This window comes from Melospiza georgiana, chromosome 3 (assembly GCF_028018845.1).
Source record: "Melospiza georgiana isolate bMelGeo1 chromosome 3, bMelGeo1.pri, whole genome shotgun sequence".
In the NCBI taxonomy this organism is placed as follows: Eukaryota; Metazoa; Chordata; class Aves; order Passeriformes; family Passerellidae; genus Melospiza; species Melospiza georgiana.
Window position 1 is genome coordinate 55,174,286 of NC_080432.1, and position 27,849 is coordinate 55,202,134.

A 27,849-nucleotide genomic window follows, 5' to 3' on the forward strand; every position below is an offset into this window, starting at 1 on the left:
AATCATTGGGAGCTGACAATATATATACTTTCATATATTTATATTTAGAGTCCATCATAGAAAAGTTCATATTCAAATTACCAAGTACACACAGGAGAAAAAAAAAAACTTCAAAATGACACTTCTGGTTCTGGAAATGACAAACCATGACTTCTATTCCAATGGAGTTTTCAAATGACCTTCTCCTAGTAATTTTTCCCACCCTCCCTCCCACACTGTTCCCCACAGATGTTTCTTCAGATCCTTTTGTTTACAATACGTCAGTTGTTCCTAGAGTTAATTATCTGCTGTGCAAGTAGCAGCTGAAGACAGAAAGGAACAGTTCAAGTCTGCAGCACAATTCCTTCTTCCTGTGAAGTAATGCTCAGTGACATCTTTGCAGTGCTCCGAGTCCCCTGGATCCCTGGTGTCTGCTTCAGCACTCTACTTTCAGATAAAGGTGGAATACTGAGGTATATAAGTTCCGTGGAAAGTTTTAAGAAATACATCAGTAATTCAATCAAAACTTTGCCCAATGTTTTTCAGTTGAAACAGCACTTTGCTTGTAAGTCCTTCTACTGCTGCAGATTAAGTGTGAATTTCCACTGCTGTGACAAAGAAGGATTGCAGATCTCAACGGTGAGACCACCATTTTTGGCATTTCGGCTGTCTAGACAGAGGTTGCTGCCAACGTGCCTCAGTTTAGAATTGCTTTCAATTTGTTCCCATTTCTGGAAGAGAAAATACAGTTATTGACCTGGAAAAGCAGGAAAAGGAAGAATTCTACATCATGTCCTTTGCAGTCTTCATAAGCTTCCCTGGCTTGTGCCTGGAAATGTGTACAAACTGCAATAACAGGAGCAGTTTGGATGATCCTTGAGTAAGAGTATGTACGTTCTGGCAAGCCTTCCCAGAACAGCTGTTCTCTCTGCTAACACTCTGCAAGACACAGAATACACCAACACATTTCCCTCTAGTTCAGAACTTCTCAAATGCACTGCCACACCCTGTTACCTGTGTGACACCTTTGGTCTGAAGAAAAATATGAGAATCAAAGTCCATCCACATAGCACTACAATACTGAGCATAGAGAAGCAAGAAGCACATTCACTATAATCAACTCTACAGAAATCCAGAAATTTGTCAGACACCTTTCAATTCTACAGAAGATAAGAAATCTGTGCTGCCAAAAGTTCTTTGTCCAAGATGATGTCAAGGACAGAATAAATTCCAAATACAGGATTTAAAAAAAAAAGGGGGGGTGGTTTCTCTTGTATGTCTACCATAATATGCCTGTAAACCTTATAAAGAAAATCTTGCTTCCTTAGTTTCCTTCTCTGAAGAGTGGCAAGAATATTCCTTCCTTCATAAATAAACAGTGTTCCAGTAACCTGTCTGCAAAAACAGATATAGAAGCAAGGAAGCTGGCAGATGATCACAAGTGATGACTGAGCAGAAAGAGATGAATTGTTTTATGACTAGATCAAAAAGATGGTATGACTCTGCAAATGTGAATTTCCTCAGTCATGGGAAATAGATGAAGTTACAATGCTGCATTGATAAAAATGAATTTGATGATTTCTAGGGCTGCTATAAGCAGGCCAAAACTGAAAAGAAGGAAAGCCAAAACACATTCTTCTGAGAAAAAGCCTACATAATATTCGAACTTCACTGAGTGAGACCTTTCAAAAAGGCATTGTGGAATATACAAACTCTTTCAGAAGACACACGAGGCAGTTGAATGCTGTTACACATCAATGGGTGAAACCTTTACATAAGGCCCTGTTGGGATAAAGCTTATTTCTGCCCTGATGACACCATGAATCCTAGCTTCCCACACACAAACAACAGTAAAAGTAGAGCCTACAGAAGATATGACAGATCACCAGGGCATTGTTTATTCACCATCCTTGTTTTCCCCACCTTTTGCAGAGTGCAATCATGACATACTAACCTGTCTGCTGTCGTTTTCCCTACAGCCCTGAAGTTTTATTAGTGAACCAGGAGCTCTGTCCACAACAGTAAGGCACAAATCCATGTGTTTCACTGACTTGTCCTTTGTTAAGGCCCATTCCTACAAAAAGGAAGAAACAAAAAGTGTACAAAATTGTGTATGTTAATACATGCTACCTCTGCATACACAGCCCAAGTTAAAATCCTGCAAAAAGCTATGTACTGGCATTAGAACAGTTCATTGCTTCCCACGGGGCAGGAGATGAAAAGTCCATTTCAAAAAATTTCAAAAAGTAATTCCAATTGCTTCAGTGTCCGTGCATCAGCTCAGGGCAGAGCTTGCTGTTTGCTCCCTCTGCTGGCTTTACACAGCTGCTGCTGCCAGTCACACAGGGCCTCCTGAAGATACTCCTCCAAATGCTTATTTAGTTAGGTATTTATTTTTGTGTGTGTGTGGAAGAAAGGGACAGGTGTAATATGTATTTCTACATGTGTAAATATACATATAATTGTATACATAAAACCCCTAAAAGCTTGGTCTGCAGCACCACTGGCCACCCTGCCCACACACTGAACAAAGCACATGGACCACAGTGAGGAAACAGCAGTTCTTAATACAATTAAGACCACCAGAAAGCAATACACAAAAGGGATAGAGAGAATGTTCCTCCCATCCAAGGCATGATGTACAACAGAATCTCTGTTAAATGTATTTAAGTATGCAACTCCTAAACAGAGAGTAAAGAGAAGCTGTTCTGCATGTACTGCTGCCCAGCTTGTTTGATCTCAGCGTCTCTTCACACAGAGCCTGATCTCGCACTGATGTTCAGACTCTCTCCATATGCCTCTCTCCTTTCAAGTTTGCTCTCCAGGGTCCACACTGGTCTCCATTTGTCTAACTACCCTTTGAGGAAAGAAGCCACTTGATTAAAGCCAGGCTAATGATTCAAATCATGCTTATAAACTACTTAAAACGGCATGATTAGCTTCTCTCAAGCAACTTAAGAGGATTTAGTGGTGTATAATACACAACCTTAGACATACAGGGCCAAGCGTGTATGTTAAATAACATTTAAATGTTATTTTGCATGTAATCAGTGTTTCAGAAATAAAATAAATGTATAATTACTTTGAAACTCAGCAGATTTAATAATTATTAAATCTCTTTGGGAAGAAATGCTCAGAACACTCAGAATTTGCAGCCCAAAAAATTACAAGTAATCACAACCATACAGGTCCCAAGCCACTGGATGCGTTTACTGCACTATATTCAGCAAGTACTAGAATGATGACAACTGTGGAAAACAAAGCAAAGCTAGAACAAATCTGTGTATCCCTTTGTCTTCCAAACTCTTAGCTGATAACTTCTCCTTTTACTCTCAGCATGTTAAACTCAGATGACAGCAAAATTACTTGCCTTCTCAGTTCTGTCCAGTAAGACGGCCACAAGAACCATTAATGTATAATAAAATATTAATAGCCACTTTTTTTAGTCACAAGTAAAGGAATTAAGCAAGTTCTTTTCAGAGCTTATCAGGAATTACAAATGGCCCCAAACTCTTCCCTGGTAAGATTTATAGTGAAAAATGACAGCTGAAAATACTACCAGGGATGTAGTAAAACTTGCATCTGAGAACCCTGCAGTCAGAATTAGAGCCTTGAAATGATTACCTTTATACAGCTCTACCCTTCCATCAAAAAGCTGTATGAGCTCCAGCCACAACAGAAATTATGTAAGAAGTTAAACCTTTTAAAAGCCAAAGTACAGCTGCTTCATCAAAGCTCCAAGCCCTGTTGCTGGAAACATCTACATGATTGCCCCTCATGTTACAAGACACAGTGTACAGATACTTTCCTCCACAGATCAGTAACTATGACTATAATGGAGGTAAGATGGAACAAGTTCCACTACACCAGAGGAGAAATTGTAAGCAGTGTATATGCTCAGGGCACAGGCTGGAAAATGGATAGCTTTATTGCAAAAATCAGAATATCTGAGAAAATCTGTGTCAAATCAGAAATAAAAAGTTAGTAGACAAACTAATCTGAAACCTTCCCCTTGAGCCTAAGTGCATTTGGCTTTACCTTTAGCTCTTTATCACAGCCCTGCATATTTGCATATTATCAAGCACACCACAAGCTACTCAGCCCTCTGGAGATGCACAACTACCCCTGAGTTGTACCAGCCTGGAGGAGGGGAGAGCAGGGGAAAAAGGGGGCAGAAATCCCATTTTGACTTAGGTTTTGCATTTTAAGTTGTGCTGAACATAAGACAGAACACACTCTTCAAGTTACAGAAGATTGCCACAGCCTATAATGCCTTTAACTCCTCAAAAAACCTCCTGATAAGAGTAAGGTGCAAAACACAAAGTACAGATCTACAGACTGTGGTTTGTTCCCTATCCCTCTCCTCCCATGTTGTCATTTCTTTCCAATCCAATCCAAGTTCTGCTTGGACATAAAACCTGGGTTTGATCTGTCTGAATGTCCTCTCAAAGGTATTTGTTCAGAGCAAGTGCATAGTGGTTTGTCAAGGTCAGTGCCACAGAAAAAACCACAGACACAGAAAGAAGAGGGTCAGCTTCAGTGAGGGGAATTTGAAAAAGGAAGATAACTTTGTGTATTTACAAAGAGTACACAATATCAGCAGAAAATTCTATAATTTCTGCTCCAAGGCACTTGTGACACATCTACCCTTTCTTCCAAAAACCCCACTGTGGTTTCTGAAAAGATGAGGGTACTTTCATAAAGGTAACTGAAAAAGCCTCCATGGATAAATTCTCTTTAATGATAGGGAATAGAGGCATTTCTCACATGTTGATTTCAATGAATTGTCATCACACATCTTCCAGGAAATTACTTCATTTTAGGCTTCATCTTATTTTAGGTTTTTCCTCTTCTAATTTAAATTAGAGCAAACTTCTGACACTCATTCAAGAGTAGTTTTTAATTGGTCAGCCTTCTATTTTAACAGCTGTACTTGACACATTAATATTACATTTGATTTAAAGTCAGGTTTAATCTGACAAGGATTTAGTGACAAAGAAGCACACAAAGCAGTGAGAACCTCTGTGTGCATTTCATGAATGATAACTAAGTCACAACTGCTTAAATAGATTCTTTGAAATAATTAATGCTCTCATTTAAAGATCTGACACATTTACAATTAGTTTAGGAGTAGGATTAGAAAGGATTTGTTAAAACACTCCCCTTACTGTGAGTGAACATTAGGCACTGCTGTTTTCTAGAAGAGCCAAATGGGGATTTATGACAGATTTTTTTTAAACTCCACTATTGCAAACTGTAAATGACTAACAGTGCAGCACAGCAAAGCATTCTTTTATTTTGTTGATCTTAGGCCATATGCTTGATGCAACCCAAATATTTTCTGAAGTAAAAATTGCTCCCAAAAAATCAAACACACCATTTCATTGGAAAAAAGCTTTCTATGAAAGTACAAAACCTCTGAGAAGGAAGCTATGGCCTCTAGTGCCATAGTGACAAAGGAAGGGGATAATGTGGTGCTCACTGAATGAATCTCTGGGATCAGATTCTAATCCTGAAAACACAAAATTATATTTGAGGGAGAAGCTTTTTAGCCCATCTGTAACAACAACTGATGTGCTGGTTTAGGTTCATCTTTCTCTTACCAGTACATAGCAACTGCTTGAGTTTAAAAGTTTAGCTTAACTTTCTTTCTTTTGTTCAAGACTTAGTGTAGAAAGCAAAATTAATGGCATACAGACCTGGTTTCCCCCGGCATTATGACATTCATAAACTCCAACAACACCATCTGCAAAATGGCCCAAAGTGTCAAGGCAATTGGTACCCTGCTGCAAAGCCCCAAAGGCTATATCTTGATGATCAGGTACCCTAAAACAAAACCAGAAATATCTGCTTGATTCAGTTCAGGGTTTGTTTGGCAGGTTTTTCCTACCTTTTTTTTTTTTTTAACTCCTTGTTTGTAAAAACACTCAGAGTACTTTTAAGATGAGAGGCTGAGGATGAATGATGACTATCATCTGAAAATCTCTATCATCTTTTGAGGGGAGGCAATTATCTAATCATGAATTGATCAAGCATGAGTAAACTTGCAAGCTTACCACACACAGTACCAGAAGATTTGTACCAGAGAAGGAGGGTGAACATACAAATGTGGCACAAAAATCAAATTAAAGATGACTTATCATTTAAAGTGACTCAAAGCTTAATGTTATCAATTAGCTCATCAAGTCCTTTTGTCTTTTCAGGCAACTTAGCTTGTGGCAGAAATAGGACACTACATGTTTCTCAGACTGTTTTTACTGAAACGTTAAAAAAGGGGTTAGGAATTTGAAAAAAAAAAATCAAAGTTTTTCTGATATCTACTTTCTAATGGTTGCACATAAAGTACACTCCTAGCATGGAACCTCCTAGGCAAGTTCCATTCAGCAAAGTACAGTTGTGGGTAGAGCCCATGAGTTGAACAGTAAAACAAGGGCATATCAGAGCCTCTAAGAACTCCAGACTATAATATGAGTATAATAATTCAACGCAGCAGAATGAGCACATGAGGGATGACAGAAAAAGACAACATTACATGTCAGTAATGCTTATGGTAGCACATTTTTCAGGGGAGACATTTTTTCTCACAGATTAAACAAAACCAAATATCCTTTGGCACTCTTAAGAGTAAATAAAGGAGAACTTAATTCCTCAGTATCATCCTGCTTTATGAGACTCATTAGTATGTATGGTTCTGCACATGTTGCACTGGGGCTGTAATAGCTGGTGCTGCTTTTGCATCTCAAGCTTGTATGTCTCTAGCAGTTACCTAGCACCACTGACATGAAGTGGCCCCAGGGAAAAAACCTCAAGTATTCTTACAAGATACACACAATATCTTACACCACTACACTACCAGCATTAGGTTGACAGGCGAGTCAGACTAGTTAGTGGGCTCAGATCTGAACAACATACTTCTTAATGGATTATTTAACCAAAGTCTTTCTATCCTTTCAAAAAGCATTTCTCTTGGAGGATTTCTCATTAGCTAGGATGTTCATGTTATAGAAACTGTTTGCAGTGTCATCCGTCACTTCCCCCTTCTCAGCCCTTCCAGAAGTCAGTGATTATTCAGTGACAAGAGAAAAGGAGACAAGAAGGAATAGGAGACTCAGCTTCTCAGAGCCTTAGACATCTACCCTTGTCTGCCAACCACACAAGGCCCTCCTGTCTGCCGAATGTCATCATTTGTTCTGCAACGAGATTCAGTCTCCTCACTTAACTAGGCATGGGCTTAGGCATAGGCAAAAGCTTTAAAGGGATGACAACAGGACACAGAATATGTACTTTTGAGCAAATGGCTTGGGTAGGGGACTAACTTCAGGCTCAGGTTCAGTCCTTTGGACACTCTTCTCTAAAATATTGCAGCTGTAGTTGCCATAAGTAGAAAAAGCAGCTAGCTATGGAAAAATTACTCTTTAGGAACAGAACTAACAAAAAAAGCAAATAAATCTGCATGAAGCATTGAATTCATAGATAAAGTAAAACATATCCTTTACATCCAAGTATGGAGGAAGAGAAACCAATGATTTCTGGGGAGGGCAAAAAAGAAAACTCCATATGAACTCTGTTTCAGCCAAAACTCACCGTAACTCAGGATAAACATTTTCAAGATACCACTTAAAGGGTTTGCAGCTAAGTCTCTTTCTGAGCTCCATTCGGCTTTGAATACTACAGGAGAAAAAAAAAAAAAGGAGTTTTCAGAGTCAGGCTACTGTCTTCATATATTTTATGGAAAACACAGAAAACACAAGAACTATAGAACTGTAGAAATATGTTAAGAGACAACATCAGATTTAGCACTGCTTTCACCTCAGAAGGTGCTATGTCATGAAGAATTAACAAATAGGGCGAAGAAGCACTTCTGACTTACTTGCCATAAGGTACATTCCTGGCTGAAGGCACTGCTGCATAATAGAAATTTTTATACTCATCCATCCAGACTTCTGCTGCTCTGCGTGTATTTCTAGGGACAATCATATGAAACACATGGGTTATATGTTCTCTAGGTGCAATTAAACCATCCAATTTTTCCTCAGAATTATTTTAACCCTTCCCAGTACTATACACTGAGTTGCCACAAGTCAGGCAGCAGACTCCCTATAAAAGACCCACTTAATAGAAAACCATTCGAGTAACATAACTGAAATTAATGCATTTATAATGAAATTTATATCTTTTCCACACTCCTCACTGCTGCAGGTTTTCATCCAGAACTTAACACAGATCTTTCAGTTCTTTCTGCAAACTTCATGGAATTTATTAGGTTGATGCACTCAAAGTTCCAAAAAGACACAAGCTTTCACAATACTTAAGCCTATGAAACAAACAAGTCTTCTATGGCTGAGGTAAGAGGAAATGTTGTAAAATTTGAGAAAGACTCATTATTCTAATAAGTGGGAAAAAAATCCTAATCCAAATGTTTTACTTCTAATCAAACACATCTCTAACTAAAATTCCTGTATTTATGTAATTGGTGTCTTTACATTTTCTTTTGGACTGCAACATGGTGCAATGGCTTTTCCCCTCCCCTGGCTTCCATGTAAAACTCATTTACTTCTACTGTTCATAATTTTATGCTTTGAAAAGGAAGTCTTACTTCATTTGCAACTGCCATGCTCTGAAGCTTACTTTACATTTGGCAGAAAGTTCACCTAAAGCAACTGGAGTGAACTCAGTAAGCAAATAACTTCTTTAATATGATTTTCCAATTCAAAAGACAAAACAATCAGGATTAAGTGAGGAGGCTTGCATGTTGCTGAGAAAATAGGATACAGCGAATGAAAATTTCACAAGACCGATCTGAATAATTTTTTGTTCGAGGACTGATTTTTTTTCTTGCAAAGATTAAATTTTTTGTAAGTAAAATCCCACTAGATTCAGATTAGAAGCTATGTGAATGTATCTTCACCTGCAGTCTCTCAGGCCTGTGCGAGTCTCAGTCACTCAGCCCCTCCTGTCTGCCCAGCAAGCAGCTTGGATGCCAGAGGCCAAACAGATTTGGGTGGTGAGAGAGGAGGTACTTTGTTTTCCAGGGTGTAACAACCCCAAAGGCACTTTTCAAGGCCAGAATGCCTGCCTGTATCCCACTGGCTCATACTCACAGAGGAAGAACAGCTCAGGCTTGGTGTGACACAAATATGGGCACTGTGCAGATGCTGAGAACTGCCTGAACTAGCAAGGCCCTAAAGAACTCAGAGTGCTGAGGAACACAGCATGGGATACACTTAATGTTGAGCCACTTAATGAAACAGAGCACTGAGAGATCAGAGGCAGCTTTGCTTGGAGCAGACTGGGCCTGCAAGGCTCACTGGAGTGCTGTGTTAAGGCAGCACTGGCCACACAAGCTGTCCCTGCCCACATCACACAGCCAGGACATGGTGATGTGGTCCCTCTCCCATGAAACAGGACTCCCAGTCTCCCACCCAAAATTACCAACCTGTTTGGGCTGCCAAAAGGCAGTGCATACTGACTAGCCAGCTAAAAAGAGAGGAGTCCAGAACAAGCTGCCTACAGCCAAGAGACAGATGCCAACACATCCCAATTGCACCACCAGCACATCTTCCATGCACCAGTTTTCTTGGCACCATGGTCCTACACATGTGTATTATAACACCTGTACTACAAGGATATCCTTCTACTTAGGGTTTCTTATCTTCTCATTGCTAAAATTGATTTTAAGGCATCCCATTATATTGGTTTGACATCCAAGAAAGCTATTTAACAGCACAAGAAAAGCAGTATCTTGGCAACACCCCAAAGATGGAAAAGCTGCAGGAGTGGGAAAACTGCACAGCATATTCATAAATTTATTCACTTTTATTAACCATGCTCCTTGTTATGACACTGTCATTTCAAAACCTCATTAAACTACACCAGCTGCATCCTAAGCTTACACAATGCAGTTTAAAAGGTAAAGCTTTCAACCCTCCTGATGCCCACTATAAATGTTGGAACAGAGATGTGATGTACTGAGGACATTTCATTGCTAGCTTTTGTTTTCACATAAGTACTATTTTTCATTTTTCACTGCAGCATAAAATATATATATCAAAGAATAGGAAAAAAGAAAAAAAATACTAGAGTTCCTTCTATACTGAAAAAACCAGGACAGTGACTTTATTTTAGCAGATATTAAATTCATTAAAGTCACCTTGGTGGCATAACCAGCATGGAAGGGAAGAACTACACCCTAAGGAGATTCCTCAGTCTACAGTGAATCACGAGTCCAAAAATATCAGCAGCTTAGAACATTCTTATGAATTTAAGTACATCTGCACTCTGTGTTGCTTCATGTTAAACTGAGTTTGGGCTCCACATCCCTTCAAGTGTAAATAAACAATTTTATTTCCAGCTCTTAGCCCACAGAATCTTTAGCCGAGACTTGTACTTCTCCAGCTCCCTGAGCATCAAGTTCAAGTCTCTAAACCAAAATCTACAGTGATTCCTCAGCTACAACTGATACAGCCTTGACCACAATGCCCTCAGTACATTTATGCCATACTTTTATCCCTATTAAGTCAAAACCACTATGAACATGCTGTTCACAGCACTTTTTAAAAAACAAACTGAGGAGACAGCTCAGTATTTCAGCTACTGCTATGCATGGGTACCAACAGGAAAATTAATAGGCATATTAATCTAAGCCTTTAAAACTGCAATTTCTTAGATCTGTAGAGAATGCATGTTTAAACAGAGCACAGGAAAGGCAAATATTATAGAGAACCAGTTGCCAACAGACTGGCATAAATACTGAAATCAGTTTCCATAATATTTGTATATTGTATAATCCATAGTATTTGTATATATATATAATACATGCTGATCATGAAATAATGAAAAGCAAGCAAAGCATATTCATAACTTAGTGTATTGTGGCTTTTAGTGAACAATGAAGCTGTTTCTACAAAATGAAGTTTTATGACAGTTTTGAAAATAAAGCCTTCTTTAGAATCAAACACACACAATATTGATGAAATACCAAGCTAAGCATTTCCTTATTTTCCAGATTCTCAGTCCGTGTCCACCAGAAGTTTCCCTCTTCCAACTCATAGGTTCTTCTCTCAATCTACATAGCTGATTCAAAGTCATTAGTTTCTTTTTAATTAATATTTTACCATGATAGATAATATTGCAAGTTTTTCTGAAGATGAGATCCCTGAAATGGAATTACTGCCACCTGCTGACCATCTGAGGAAACCCAAACCATTGCTATTCAGCACTCACCGGGCAAACACAGTGCCACTCCCACCGGGAAATGTGTAGGGATGCTGTTTGCGGAATACGTGACCCACTCTGCTGCAAGGGATGATTTCTAGGCTCCCACCACATTGCCAAACTCTGAATGAGATCTCTGAAATAAAAACAGGAATGAAAGACCAACATCATATACTACTGTTATTTTGTATTATATTTACAGAGAAGGCTTTTAGTGATTGTTGTTGAGAAGATCAAGAGAGACAATTTTTTTAATAAGTTGTAGGATAAACAAAGGCATGTATCTAAAGCATTTATGCTTCTGTAAGCTCAGCAGAAATAAACACACTACATTGGAAGCAAAATGTGTATCTTCTCTTATCTGAAGTTACCAGTTTTGCCCAAATCTATAAATCCTGCTTCAATTTGCCAGTGAGTTAGGTATATGTGCTTTATCTGAACAGCAAACAATAGTAGGCACATTTAATAAATAAATTAATGACCTAGTTTATAACAAATTTTCAGCCGAAAACAGAGTAACTGAAGATAAGTGAAACCAAGGCAAACTAAAATAACCAATAGATTTGAGCTGTTAACTTATTACAGTAGATAAACAAACACTCCCAAACAGTGGAAGGAATTATATCAAGTCAATGTTGACTTGAGGATAGACCAAATAAAAACATAACTTCTGTAAGTTCAAGGTTATGGACCGTATATGTCTAAGCCAAACTAATCATCTGAGCCACCTAGTGATGACACAAAGGTCTAAAACTTGTCTCATCTTCAACTTCTGATGGCAGAAGTCACCTGGAGAGAGAACTTTCCCACAACCACAAGTTAGAGAACATGTTATCTTCATTGCATGTCCAGAGAAAATTTAGAAAAAAATAAAAGTAAATAAAAAGAGATGCTGTCATTTCAGCTGTTGACAGAGTAAGTAAACTGCCTTTCTTCTTGACTGTCATATTCATGAATCCTAGACAGTCAACATATCTCAAGCTGTAGATAGATCATACTCCAAAAACGTGAATGACAACATTGTCTTTCACAGTATTCACATAAGACAACTAATTTTTCATTTTTGTACACCTTTCAGCACCTTAGATTGTAAAGAATCTCAAAAAAAAGTGAATATTACACAAAATAGCTCAGTGGGAAACACCGCAAAGGACGAGAATACAGGGAGAAGCAAACTAATTACTACTTGCACCAACATGGCTTCCAAAGCCTGCATGGAAAAAGAAAAAATATACAGCAACTAAAACTCAAAACAACCCCACAAACTCCTTTAAGACATCTCTTTTGTTATACTCCAACAGTAGGAAATGTTACTACCAGAGCAAGTTCAGTGGACATAGTTTTTAAATGAAAAGGCGTAAGCAGCACGTCAATAATTTTTTATGAGATCAAGTTACATTTCTGTAAGAGACTTGCTCTTTTTATTAGAGTGTGTCATCAATATAGAAGACAAGAAATGTCTTACTCATTCCCTGATTTTAGAAAAACTAGTAAGAAAAGCCTAGGTTTTCAAATCAGACCCAAACCTTCTCAAGGTCCATCCAGCTCTCTGGTATACTCTGATTCTCCTAAGCTAATCAAAAAGCATCATAAACATACTGAGAACTGAAGTTTCTGAGCTGGAAAAGAGATTGAACTAATCTTGATCCACATTTTGTACAGTACACATGCATTACCAGTTACATTTAGCAGCAGTCTGAGAATGTACCTACCTTCATGGTAATTTGGGCAATTTAGAGAAAATACTGCAGGCTCATCTTAAAATTTGTCAAATTGGTACTGACATGTGAACAAAACCTCATAACAGCTGCTCTGTACATGCTTGAAGGAAAAATGCTAGCTTTTATAAATGAATATGATGTGCAGAATTATTTTGCTAGTCCATTTAGCATTTATTTGCATGTAACACCAAGCCCCTGATGTAGAGCTATACTTGAGAGTAAAGAGGCCTGACAAGTGTGCACATTGAATTTTAAACTGCACATCACAGATTTCTAGTTATCTGCTGCATGTGTCATTTATTGCCAATTAAATCATATGCCATGTGAATTTTACTCATCTTCAATTAGTCCAACAACTAGGAAGAAACCATTAGCTGCCTTCTGCCTGCCTTTCAGGCACCCCTAAGTCTCCATCTTTTTCTTCCCAAGGAGGGGGAGGAACTGAATAGAGCAGGAGCAAAATAAACATCTCTTGGCATCCTTGAGAGAGAAGCTGTTGCTTGTGCCCTTTCCTGCTATCAAGGCCTCAATTATCAAAGCATAAAAGTAGTTGCTAAGTGTTCAGAAAAAAACTCAGTAGCTCAAGAACACGCTTGTAACTAATCAAATATTTAAGCACTCGAGTGGCAAAAGTGGTTTTCAGAGTGAAAAGAGTATTGCTGCATTAAATTTATCCAATGACTTTCCAGGACATTTAAAAAATGAAAAATTATTATGTTTACATAAATACAATTTAGCAATATACAGCCAAAATAGCAAGACAACAGAAACATGGAATGTAACTGTTTAAAACACCTGTAGGGTTTCTTTTGAGTATTGCTCAGGATGGTCAGAGACAGGACTGCAGGAATGCCCCTTCCAACTTTTCAGTGTGTTACAGCAGCATTGAACATTTGGTTACCATGTCTCCACACAGCAGACATTTCCTTGTAGGCCCAGCATATGCTTAATGCATATGCAGATTTCAGTAACTCAAAATACTCATGGGTTTTTACAAGTTCAATGTATTTCAGGATTTTGCAGCTAACATGTGCAGCAGGGAAGCTTCTATGCTTAGAGGCGTTCCTAAAATGCACTGCTTGGAATGTCTGAGATGCATCTCTACCCCAAAAAACTAAATTAATGAAAAACAGGAATTCTTGAGGAGGTGTCAAATTCTGCTCCTATAAAATATTTCTTGTTTTAAAACAAGTATACTGGCCTTAACTGGAGAAAACCTTTGCACAATGCTGTAATGCAAACAGCCAGAAAAACCTACTAATGCCAGATTTAACCACCAGCTCAAAGGAGAATGGCTAAAGCACAGGTTCTCTCAGCCCCTCAACTCTCTTGCCTAAATCTCACTTGTGTCAACATCTGAAAATACAGAAAAAATGCCTTCTCAACCATTAATATCTCATAGGGCTAAAGAAGGGGTATAAAACTACAAAATTCACTAAGTTCAGCTGCCAGGCAGAATACTACTGGCAAAGTTCAGAAACAGATAATTCTTCAGTCAGCTAAATTAATTGATCTATTAAGGTGTATCTAATAACATTAAATTCATTCTCCTGCATTCCACTTTTCATGATTAAATTAAGCAACATCTTAAAAACGTGCCTTCAATTTTCAGCATTTAAACATTATTATACTTAATTGCCAATCTACAGCCTGTATTTTTTACTAACCAACTTACATTACAAAAAAAGTAACTGCTCAATGAGCTAATACTTTTATTCCCTTAGATTTAGCATATAATTTTTCATTTGTTATAATTCTTTCATTGAAATAAATGTTTTGGATTTTGCCAATAAAGTGTATGAAATTTAAACACTGGTTTTTAATCCTCTTTGCACAAAATCAGGAAAACCATGACTCCTTGACAATAAAGGAAATTATGAAACCTGCTTTCATTCAAGGTTGATCAGAAGGGAAATAATACACATACCTAGGTTTTCTCCACCCCAAACATCCATCATCATGTCATACTTTCCTAGTTCTTCAAAATAGGATTTGTCCATCACAAATAATCCACCAGCTATCATGGGTGTCCTAAAGAAAAAAACAAATTACTTACAGAACCATGAACATGGAGGTAACTATTGTTTGTACATCAAGATTAATAGTTTCTTGAAAAAACTGGCAATGTTTTTGAATGAAACTTATTTTGCATCTATCAATTCAAATGTTGTTTCCATACATTCCAATGGGACATTTCTATGGCCATTACCACCTTCTGAGGTAGCTTCCAAATTTCCACTTGGCTCACAAGTCACTTACTTTAAGGATGGTGATTTGTGCCAGCAAAATACATTAAAACTGATGCTGTATTTACAGCCCTCAAAACACACTGACTTTAAACTGAGTGACATCTACTTCTTAAGGGTAAACAATTAACTAGTGTGTTTTAAGCAATTTTTTAAATACCATTTATTTCTGAGAATCTCATAATGCTCCATATAAATGAATGAAATTTCATTTTTTATCTAAGATATAGTGAAGATATTCTTTCAGACTCAAAGAAGATGATTTCTAACGCTCCTTAATTGCAAACTACAATCTATTTGAGAAATGGTGGTACAGACATACTTTATGGGAGCAACTGGATTTCCTTGTCGTGCTCTTCTTTGCTCTGGTGTCATGTAATCCCACTTGAATACAAGATTCCAGTCAAAACCTTCAAGAAGAAAAGTAAGATGTTAAAATTACTGTCGTCATCATTCAACTTGTAGTAACAATGTTCATTAAAAACACCAGGAACTGTAATTAAAATGAAAATCTTAAACATGTGCAAAATTCTGGGTAGAAAACAAATAAGGAGTCTGGATGAAAGGTAAAGAAAAAAGAGTAAATCTCAAGCACCAAATAACTTCGCATCTCTTGTCTTCAACTATTTCACAAAGTGGGAAACCCAAGTGGCTTCCTTACATCAAATAGAAAAGATCATATGATGATCTTCCAGCCATTACAAATGCTCCCAACAATTTTTACTGAATAACTGCATTTCCACTCTTTAGCAGTGATCTCATATTTACATGAACACAGGCTTTATGCAGTACTCTTGAAGTAACTCTAACAGCAAGAGCTCTCCATCATGAAGGTCACAACAAATTATGTAGGTTCCACTCATCTTGTCAATATCCATTTAACTTCATACTTTAAAAACATTGTGTTTTTAAATGCATCATTGTTTAAAACTGAGGCAAGTGCACTAGAGCACCAAAATCTTACTTTCCTTATGCATATACATGTAAGTGTGAACACACAGTAACAACTGGTCAGGGCCTGTCGTGAGTTAAGCACAGAGCACAAAGATCACCAGAACAGACAAGATGAATAGGTCACCTATAGCAGCTTTCTACATTAGAACCATTAAATTACCTCTTTTAGGCAATGATACAGAGCTCGTATAGGACAAACTTCTTATAGGAAACCCTTTCAGAACAGTTTTTGTGCTGGGTTATGCTCATAATCATGAATATCTATTTAAAAAACTGCACAAGACCCATAGCCCTCTCCCAGTACACCTAGCAAATCAGCCTTGTACACTCTGCCTGCTGCCAAACACATTTAGATCCTATGAGGTCATGTAATGAATGATTTCCAGATTTCTGGTGCACAGATGTCAATAGTTTTCATTCTCCAGTATAAAGATAAAGCAATTGCTTTGTGGGGAAGTGGAGGAAAATAGCTAATGTAAACAGGCAACAATTACAGCCTACAAACTGCCTGTCTGCATCCATAAAGGTGCATAGCAGTGACTGATGTAGGAAGTTAAAAACTCCGCAGTTTTCACTTTAACTCATGAGATAGTTATCACACACAATACAGAAATTACCCTGAACAGTCTTTACAGCATGCATGGCAGCTCCTTCTTTCCATGTCTGAGTATTTCATGAAGCATTGCACTGTAAAAATGAAAGACTGTCAAACTACTCTAAAACTCCAAGTAGCAAAACTGAAAAATGGCTCCAACCCACAGCACTGCAAAGCCTCCAGCATGAAGAGTAAAATGAGTTCCAATAATTCCATGCAGTTAAAAAGCCACATTTCATCCTAGATAGCCAGCAAAATTACTTGCATCTGGGAGAAGCTGAAAAATGCCCTGATCTGCAGCAGCAGCAGAGAGACACAGTTACTGTGTACTCCAGTGAACACAAGGGGTCTCTTTTGGAACACAGCACTCTCACAAACTGAACAAGTGCATAAAGCCTCTACCCATTCAAAACTGCCTTTCCGTCTCCATCTTCACAGACTCTGGGAAAAATCTGCACTCAATGAGATAATATCAGTAACTCTGTAAAAGGAGTATTTTTAAACACAGAGCATATCCAGTATGAAACTCTATCCAGTGTAAACTGCATCACAGGCATGCTCTAAATTATTAGCTCTCAGTTAACTACAGCTTGTTCCAGTAATTGTGGTGTTTCTCAGGGTGGCATAAACAGTTCCAGAAATCCCCCTCAAAAAAAAAAAAACCAAACCAAAACCAAACAAAAAAAAACCAAACAAAAAAAGCCCAACCAAATAAAGAACCTGTAACATTAAAAGCATGGATTTAGTTTTGGCCAGACTTGGGAATTACTTCAGACTTGTCCACTTTGAAAAAAGTGTGTACCATTTCCTAGGTTGCTTGTCTTGGGTGATTAAGTCCTTTTGACAGACCAGGCACAAATGCTGTCCCAGCTGTTTCAACTCTCCATGCTTCAGCCACACAGACACTGTACCTAAGGTTGAAAGCATAGTTCAGTTTCCATGTTTAGACTTGGCCCCAGTGAAAAGTGTCCTGTGGTGCCAAATGCTGTAGTGCCTCTACCATGGCAATCTGGCTTTTGGGAACTGACAAATATATTATTGATATTTCAAGCGACCCTCAATTAGCTTGGCACACTAGTAGGTGCAAAATTACCATTAAGGTCAAAAAAGTGTTTCTCACTCCTCAATCAGAAGTATGTAGGAGTCATGCACCTTAAAAAATGAAAAACCCAATCTCTTTCCGTGTACAAAAGGAAAAATTAGTACTAAAAATAATAGACAAATGAACAACTTAGGTTACAGATTAAAAGATAAAGCATAAAGGGCAGTAGTAAGTGAAACAATCTCTCAATCCTCTCCCACTTAACTTGGGAAGAATTTAGCATGAACCCAGCAGCAACCTGATCTAAGGCTTCAAAGAAAGAATTCCTCCTCCTCCTCCTGCAGACAACAATAAAAGCCCACAATGGTATAGAGATTTCTGTAGTTAATATTTAATGAATAGATTGGGTAAGGGCCTTAAGGTTTAATAATGCTGGCACATACAAAGCACAGAACTGTACATTAGCACACTGTGAATATATACACCATAGGTGTCATTTCAAAACACTAATTAAAAGGACATAGAACCTCTCACCTCCAGATCACTGGAGCATATGCAACACTATGCAAATACTGCGTTTATTTTAGTTCACTGCAACAACCTAGGTGACCGGTCAGAGACTAGAATCTAAAAGAATAGATTGGAAACTGGTTTTTCCTTCCTCACTTCAGGAAATCCATTCAGAAAAAGATAGGCCACTCTGAGAACAGCACTCTAATTTTTATATTGTGGCTCATTGTACACCTTTTATGCAGACAGTTGTGTTTCCAGGGTTGTAGGAACAATTATTTACAAATAATAGTTGAAAAAAGGGGCTAAGTGGGTATAGAAAAACTATTTTAAATATTAGATTCTTGTTAGCAGTTAAAGAAGTTTTAAAAATCTGTAGTAAGTAAGGAGTTTAGCATGTAGTTGCCCTCTCCCTCTTTGAGAGAGAAGAATATTTTTTTTTTTTAATTCTTGTTTAGGGCTTCAAAAGCCTTCTTGCTACTTGCTGTCAATACTTTACACTAGACATATTGAAATTGTAGTACTTCTCAGTTTAACTGGGGATATTTTCAATGGCAAAGGTATAAATACTACAAATTTTCATGGTCACATGTGAGTGTTTTCACAATTACAGATCATGGCTAATAAACATTTATTTTTTTAAACACATTCCAAAGCCTTCTGCTTATTCAGAAGAGTTTAATTTTTTAAGCAAACCAGCATCTTGAAAAAAACCTCATAGACACTGCATTGTTGATGGGCTTCTAAACCAGTGAGCAATTAAAGCCTGTGTTATCTAAAAAGAGAACCATAAGCTCTGGCTATTAGCTTTTTCTGACACATTTACACAACCCTACAAACCTTGGAGCAAGTCTTGCATATTGGTAAAAAGCAGCATAAACTTATAAGAATTAGTATAATAAAGATGACCTTTTGAAGCAGAGAACAGTAAGGCCAATTAAAATCCAAGGCAAGAAGCAAGTGACCTATGGAACTTGAAACTAGATCTAGGAAAGGGAAGAACAGTATGTTAATTGCCCATTCCACAACTGCAGTGATTATGAGCTTTGATTCTTGATGGGTTTTTTCAAGTCTGTATTCCAGTACAGGTACATACCGCCTTTTAAATCAGCTGACGCCCCCACGTACTGGAAGTTGTCCATATTAATTACATCAATAATAGGAGACACAACTCTGGTCTTGTCCTAAAATAAATGTTAGAAAGTAATATTGAAATAATGAAATCAATATATAAAGATTCAGGCAGGATGTGATGTTGAACAGTTCAGCAGGATTTCATTAGCATGTCTCCCCAGATCTCCCCCTACTTCCAAAGAGCCTGTGCTGTGAATAGCACTGCTCAGCACTGCTCCAGAGAGCAGAAACCATGGCACAGGGTATAACTTGAAATCCTCTTTCTATTCTAGGCAACTTTTATTCAGTAATCCCCCTCTTCTGCCTTGCTCTTGAAGAAGGCAGTAAACCTGTGGTTCTAAAGGCAGTCAAGCAAACAGCCCTTCCATTCTTACTTTTAAACCCAATGCAAAGAAAAGCATCCAGACAATTCATATTTTTCACAGCAAGTCTCCAGCTATGCAGTGGACTACAGTTTAATTATTGCAACCTTTAAGGGACACTTAGGCCTTTCTGCAATCAGAAAGATCTTAGGTTAATGCCAATCCATTTCACACCAGGAGAATCACACTTCAATAACAGATACTCAGGAAAGAGAACCTAAAAAGCACCTCAGACTCATGAATACTATTAATCTCCAGCAGTTAAGATTCCAGTGGTACAGATAACCACAGTCCTCTATCCAACCATGGTCTTGTATTCTATTCTGAGCAAGGTTAATTATTTTAACTGATGTTTTTGCCAAAATAGTTTAAGAACAAAAATCTTTCCAACAACTCCATGTGTATTACCCAGCAGAATCACAAGACCTCCCTGTTCTAAAATAAGACTCATCTAATGTTAGAAATGCAGTATCATGGTTAAGCCAGTTTGTCTCCACGAGTTATTGCTTGAATTCAAAATAAAAGTTTGGAACTGCACAATTTAACATCATTCAGAGAACAGTTAACTTCAGAACAGCGTATCATCAAATCTGTGAATATAAAAAAATGTTTTGAACAAACAGGAGATATTTTGGTTACTCCTATTATAGAGAAACTGTTCTCATGGTTAAAAGAAATACAACCTAAACATCTGTATTTTAGGAATTTATTTTATAAGTATATCTTGAAACAACACCACATATATTCTAAACAATGGTTCAAGCATGTATCCCCCTTATTAACCAGTATTATGCAGAACAGACTGGAACCAAATTAGTATGAGGTTGAGGTCATAAGAAAAGATTTAAAAGTGACTTTGACAAATGCTTTGCTTGGTCCAATAAGAACCTTTAACACCCATTTTCTTTTTATTGAACCTTAACTATTCAGTCTCTGCTGATTTTAAATCAGCCCTAATTACATAAATGGCATCTACTAGGTCATTCTGCCTGAGTGAGCAAAAGGTCATGTATTTCTGTATCATCCAAAAGAAGAATTCAAGCAAGCCCAAGAGAATTCAAGCTGAAGACACATTGCTTTTTCCATTGCCTTTACTATCACTGCAGCTATGCCAACAAGGCTAAAAATTTGCTTTCATGAGAAATGTAACAGAACATCTAATCTATCCTCCTACTGAGAATTAATTTGTTTGGTCTAAATACAAACAAAAAAGGCCAACCTGCCATATTCCCCCATGGATCACATCTTTAGCTCCTGTTTCTCCTAGTGATAGCCTCAAGCCCATGTTTGCAATGGCAAGCAAGGCACAGTTTTGCTAACTGTGTTGCACTTGGGAGGGAATTACAATTTACTGCACCATTCCTGCAAAGTCCTCTCTGTGTGTGTGTGTGTGTGTGTGTGTGTGTACACCTTCCTACATCACTGAAATGCTTTAGATGTACTCATGTCCTTATTTTAGGCATTCTATATATAGTGATAGAATTAAGAAACTCCCTTAAATAAAGACTGATGAGGCAGAAGATATCAACCTGTCCAGTTATTCACAGTTTACCTATGAGCATAAAATACAGAAATGAAAACATCCTTCCTTTCTTTCTCATTAATTCCTCAGCTGAAATTCAGACAGATTATACATCTATGCCCCTCTCAAAGTATTTTTGAAGAAGATTTGTTTTTCAAATAGTTCTACTTGATCAGGTTGAACCTGGTGGTAAAAGCTGCCCAAGTTATCAGGTGCCACATTAGGCAGAGCTTCAATTAGGCTTCAGCTTATCTCCACCAAGCTGCATAAGCAGGTAGCATGTTGTCTTTATACACCCGAGCTTTTACTGCTGGTCTGATTATTTCTGTCAATATCAGTGCAACACCACACTAACACCACTTGCTACACCTAACATATTTAAACAACTCCCAGTTGTTTCTCTGACAGCCAAATACCCAGGCCATGTGCATTCAGTCTTGATCTATAACCCTCACATTGTTGGCTTGGGAATGTGCTGCCCTTCTGTGACTTGAAATTACAGGATTTGCTCAGTAGCAAAGCAGAAAAAAGCTCTGTACATTCTTAAGGTGATGCTTTGCAGAGCATTAGAAAGTTGTTAATGCAGACACTGCTAAAAGAGAACTTGTGGGTTTCCAAATTACAGAGTTCACTCATTTAAAAGACTAAAAAGCAGCTGGTTCCCTTAATCACACCATGCATAAATAAGTACCTTGCTTTAGGATAATTTAATGTAGAAAATCTTTTGCCCTCTAATGGAAGGTGCAACTGGAAAGCCATGTACTCCTTGGTGAACATAATGAAAAGAAATAGCCTGCAAACACTGCAAGTCCCTAGCACCTGAAAATTTGTAGCAAACCACATCATCTTGACAATTTATAAGGAAGTTATGAATATTCTAGAGAATTAGGCTTTATATATTGTTCTTATAAACCATGAGAAATTATCCTCGAGATTCTGCATTCATTGCTTCCCCCTTCTAAAAGTCTAGACACTTCAAAGATTAAACTTCACAACACTCTTAAGAGAAAATATAAATATTTTCATTTTAGCATCAGTTAAAAGTGGTCTCACTCAAAGTCAAAAAATCTGAGACAGACATGAAAAAGCAAACCACATCACACTTCTTAATTTTAGTCATTTTCTCCTTTTAAGATCATCTCTGTTTAAAAATACCTTCCTAAATGTGACAGAGGATTCACTGCTATGCTATGAAAACAGATTAGTTCAGTTCTGCACCAGAATCTTCCCATTTAATTTTCTCACACAATTGCTGAATTCTAAGAACAGAATGTCAAAGTGTTTAGAAATTTGAAAAGGAAAAAGCCAAGTAGATGAGTGCCCATGAAACTGCTAGTAGTTATAGATGTTTTCAGAACTGTGTACTTATTACTATGGTGACATTTTTGAGGAATCAAAGGGTTAACCTCCACTGTCTCCTCATTTAATCACACACACAAAAAATCTAGAGGGCATAAAAGGTAGCCTTAAGAATCATGCAGAAAACCACTCTCCAGGAAGGAGGAAAAGGTACACCAGCTCCTGGTTACACGAATATCTGTACACATTCTGAACTCTGAAGCGGTCACCTTGTGTGTATGCTGCTTCTGCACTGAGCTTGTGCTCAAATTGCCGTAGAAAAGCCCCTAGCAGAATCAGACCCCCTCCAGAAATGCTAAGCAAACATGGCTCTTGAAAAACAGAAGATATTCTAAAAAGGAACCCATCTTATAGAAGAAAACTGGGATGGATCATGTTTCAATTCAGGAGGAAAGTTTGATATCTCAGGTGTCAAGAGGCAGAGCTTTCTAAAGTGGTTATAGCACAGCAGATAGAGTTCTGCAGAACTGACTTGATTCAGACTGTTTCTTGGAAGCTGTAAATTCTTATATTGTAACACACACTGTTACTCTCCTAACACTCCAACAGAAATAAATGCCAAGTGGGCAATTCTGGAACAAAAAGAAAAAGAAGAACAAAACACACTTTCCACCAGATATAAAATAGAAGCAGCTGCCTATCAGAAAACACAGTATTCATGAACAGCAGCCCTGACCTGAAAAAAGTTACCAGTGAGCAGAAAAGAGTTCATGTCTATTCAGCTTCTTGTCACTGAGATTATCAAAAAAGGGTGCCAATTAACATCAGCTAACATACTGTCTGCCCTGTGAGCTGAATTAATCCATTTAAAATAACAAAGAGCTATCTTATACAATATATAAACACTAACCCGGCCTTAATTATTTGAACAACCAGAAAATTTAAAAGCTGCTTTTTCAATCCCCATAGCTGTTGGCTGGGAATCTTTGCAGATGACAGTTAAATGGAATTCTATACCCATTATTTATTTAACAGTACATCAGTCTTTTAAGACTAAGAAAAATATATTCATACAGCTGAAAACTATTCAGTGGTACACAATTAGTGTATACTATGGTGACAGTTGGAAGCAGCGAGTTTTGAAGGATCTAATAATTCACATGCCACTAAAATGTAGCTGCTGCAAGAAGCAAAATATGCACCAGCTTCTCCAACCTAATACACCCCATTCAATGCTGGATCTTCACAAAATTGCCAGCAATTTAGTAAGAGGTTTTACATTCTGTTACAATGAAAAGGTAACACTTTTTCAAATTCCATATCAGTTTCAGAAAGATAAATGAGTATGACCTGCAAAAAGTCATACAGAAGAGAAATGGGAAAATTACCAATAACTGTCTTACCAAATGCAGGGTTTTGCTGACCAAAACAACCACTTTTCTTATTCTTGAATAAATAGATGCTTCAAGTAGTTTACACAAAAGGCCTGAAAACAGTTCCCATGTCCTAGAATTCATCAGTGCTTTAGCTGCAAGCATTCTCCACTTCTTTTAGAGATATATTTTATGCCTTCAAGTTTATTTTCCTAGTTAATAATTAGAGAGAAATTCCCCCAAACTCTCTGAAGCTGCAACACTTTAGATAGGTAAAAAAAAACCAGGAGGAAGTGCTATGGTAGCCATGCTCAAGGGCTTTTTAGGCTCTAGGTACTTTAATAGTGTCCAGGTTTGAGCTGATTAGTTATTTCTACTCCAAAACAGGACTAACTGCTGATGTGTCTTGGGCAACCTGCAGTACTTCTGGAACACCTGGCAAACATAACAGGCTATTGCCAATTTTATGAGGTTCAACAAGGCAAAGTGCCAGGTTCTGCACTCAGGTCACAATTTCATGCAATACTACAGGATTGGGGATGCTGATTGACAGCAGTTGAACATGACCCAGCTGTGCCCAGGTGGCCAAGAAGGTCAATGGCATCCTGGCCTGGATCAGCAACTGTGTGGCCAGCGGGAGCAGGGCAGTGATCATCCCTTTGTATTCAGCACCAATGGGACCACCCCAATCCAGTGTCCTTTTCTGGGCTCCTCACTCCAAGATATTGAGGTGCTGGAGTGTGTCCAGAGAAGAGTAATGGGGAGCTATGAAGGAACACAAGCCTTCTGAGGAGGAGCTGAGGGTGTTTAGCCTGGAGAAAGGAGTCTCAGGGGAGAGTTTATGACTCTGTACAACTACCTCACAGAAGTTTGTAGTAAGGTGGGGATCAGTCTCTTCTTAGAAGTAACAAGCACAGGAAACAGGAAATTGTCTCTTACATCACAGAGATTTGGATTGTGTATTAGGAAAAATTTCTTCACTGAAAGAGTGGTCAAGCATTAGAACAGACTGCCCAGGGAAGTGGAGGGGTCACCATCCCTGGAGGTATTTATTTAAGAGATGTGTAGATGTGGCACTTCAGGGACATGGTTTAATAATGGGCTTGGCAGGTGCTTGGGTAACAGCCAGACTCAATGATCTAAAATGTAATTTCCAACCTATATGATTTTATGATTCTAAAAGCATTACAGAACCAACCAGAATAAAGAAAATCAGTAATCAGTTGACAGCTTCTTCATTGGCATACTGAGTATACAGGGTTCACTTCCTTCTCTCTCCCACTTTCTGTTTTTGGGGAATGCAAAGGAAAGCATAAGGTGGATAAGTAAAGAACTGGGCATTCAAACAGAGTAGCTTAACAAAGCCATTTTGATCAGAAGCATTTTAGAACCAAACCTTTCCTGGAAGACTAGCTTTCCAGAAAGGGAATGCAATTAAGAAAGAATAAAAACCCAGTTGTCTTGAGTGTTTCTTAGTGCTTTTTTGGAATTACACTTCATTCAACTTCCACTTCAACTGAGTTCTTCCAGAGCAAGTTAACAAGTATAACCAACCCCTGGAGAAAACAGTATAGTTTCTCTCTCAATCCTCTCAATTGCTTTTCCAGGACACAGACTTAGCATCATTTCCATAGATGCTGAGAGCCTCTAGTTCCTGCTAGTTTCCACAGGAATTTTGGTTTGACAAGTCATCCTCTCTCCTGTTATCACACTGAATTTTAATGAGGCATAAAGATTCAGGTAAACTGAATCACATCAAGATGATACTGGTAGAAGAGAATCACACTTTGCTCTAAAGATTTTCAGCTTACTGAGGCAGTCCCTAAAGAACCAAGGAAGCATATATTTGAATTACTTGCAAAGATAGTAATAAATATTCAGATTTTATGTTCCTGTGTTCACAGATTAAATGAACAAAAATATGTTTTAATCACAGAACACTCCAATCATCTCCATCATCTTAAATCAGGGAAAAAGCTTCCTTAGGAAAATGAATAAAATTAATCTAGTATAAACCAGATGGCTTTAAAATTTAAAAGCTGCTTCTTCAGGAAATTACTTTACAACTCTTTACTAACCTCAGCTACTCTTTCCAAAAGTGGTTCCAGCCAGTGTTCATTGCACTCACAGTGACTATCCAGGAAGGTCAACACTTTGGCTTGTGCTGCATCTGCCCCTCTGACACGGGAGCGCATCAGGCCTGAGAAGTAAAGACAGAAAATTTTAAGTACTTCCTGGGGAAAACAATCAACTGTAGTGAGAAACTATTGCATTCTAAGTTAGTAATTAGTTAAATTACTCAGACAGGGCAAATACACAAGCTCCATTATCAAAACCAGATGCACATTAAGAATTCAGTGAAATGACTTCACACCAAACAGCCTGCAAGTGTCCAGCTTACTGCACTCCACAGGTTTCCATCTGATTTCAGAAGAAGAAAAGTACCTTTTCAAAACAAGTGATACATGAATACAGATGGATCTGTATTACTCTAAGTGGTATTTACATCAATAAATCTTAAGATTGGACCTGAAAACAAGTATGCCTCTTCAAGTACTACTAAGGAAAGCACCATAATTAACTTACCCTCCCCACCTTTTTGCCACTCCCCATCTTAGTACTTACCAGAGTCTGTACAGTCTTCTATGAATTTCTTCAAGAAATAACCATGCTTCATTAATTCCCATTGGAGAACCCTATCCAACCCATTTGTCTTTCCTCTACATGGAAAGAATGGCTGTGCCTACAGCCATTCTCTTGTTTTGCAGTTTGTTTGGGGTTTGTCTGTTCTGAATAGATATCTTTAGGCAGAAACTTCTGGCAAAACCCAAAGGTTCTTCTCTATGTCTCGATTACATAGATATCCTCACTGATTTACTCTGCTCCTTTTCTTTACTATTTGTTCACTGGATGACCTCACCAATCCTTAAAGTCCCTTGCTATATATACACACATAGCAAGCTTCCTCCCATTTCTTTGCAAATTTCCTCCCTACTTTTTTCTACTGCTATTCAAAAATTCATTGATTCCTTTTTGTTATGTGAGACCAAAGCCAAGTCTGATTTGTTTTGGTTTTATTTTCTTTTTTAATTTTTTTTTTCCTTTTTCTTTCTTGATTGTTTCCCACTAAATCTGTCATGGTTTGTTTGGGCATTTCCCCCCCTCCCTAGCTGAAATACTGTAAAAGAATCAAGCCTGTTACTTGCTCCTCCCTTTACAAAACAAACACACAAAACATGACCATGCCAAGAGAACACAAGATGCTTATGAGGAAAAGCTTGTTTGCTCTGACCAACATTCAATATCAGCTCCATCAAGATCATTTTCCTATCTCTTATTTCAAGTGTGAGCACAGTTCCAGATACATGCTGTGCCATGGCTCTCCAACGTTTCACATTTTATCTGTGGCACAGTGACACCTAACTGTACCTCACAGACTTAATGCTGGTGCCTTAATTTCAGTCTTTGAATCTGTTTTGTTCAGTTTTTCCACATCAAACTATTCCTCAAGCACTATCACTATATTTTCTCAAACTTCTCAAATTCCACCCCCCAGAGCTTATTAATTTTAAATAATATTGTTGAAGAGCCATCTTTAGTTCTTTAGAAAACACACAACAGTGTTTTTAATTTCATAGTTTAAAAAAATGGACATGAGCACTTTGGTCATTGAGTCCTCCACAATCACATTCAGGCTTATAATGAATAGAGCTGAAAAGGTTCCACTGAACATTTATTCTGAAGACTACCACACCCTCAAACACATCTGTTCCCATAACAAACTCTGGTACTAGAAATGACACTAATAGCCACTAATATTAATTTCTGAAAGAAAGGCAGTTAATGTCACCCCCTTCACTGACACCATCTCTTCACCTCAACTTTTGCTTTAAAACAC

The 27,849-nt window shown here is 37.9% G+C and overlaps 1 protein-coding gene across 1 annotated transcript in view; it reads right to left on the reverse strand.

The window, feature by feature from the left end:
- Nucleotides 1–216: 216 nt before the first annotated feature.
- Nucleotides 217–27,849, reverse strand: part of GALNT2 (polypeptide N-acetylgalactosaminyltransferase 2) — an 86,537-nt gene continuing 58,904 nt past the window's right edge. Inside the window, exons 7-16 of the mRNA XM_058020146.1 lie at nucleotides 26,030–26,151; nucleotides 19,358–19,445; nucleotides 15,483–15,570; nucleotides 14,842–14,945; nucleotides 11,203–11,329; nucleotides 7,850–7,942; nucleotides 7,564–7,647; nucleotides 5,679–5,805; nucleotides 1,934–2,053; nucleotides 217–710 (exon numbers count right to left, since the gene is read on the reverse strand). Of these exons, the coding sequence (XP_057876129.1) occupies nucleotides 555–710; nucleotides 1,934–2,053; nucleotides 5,679–5,805; nucleotides 7,564–7,647; nucleotides 7,850–7,942; nucleotides 11,203–11,329; nucleotides 14,842–14,945; nucleotides 15,483–15,570; nucleotides 19,358–19,445; nucleotides 26,030–26,151 (1,109 nt within the window). The 3' untranslated portion in view covers nucleotides 217–554. The remainder of the gene's footprint in view (nucleotides 711–1,933; nucleotides 2,054–5,678; nucleotides 5,806–7,563; nucleotides 7,648–7,849; nucleotides 7,943–11,202; nucleotides 11,330–14,841; nucleotides 14,946–15,482; nucleotides 15,571–19,357; nucleotides 19,446–26,029; nucleotides 26,152–27,849) is intronic.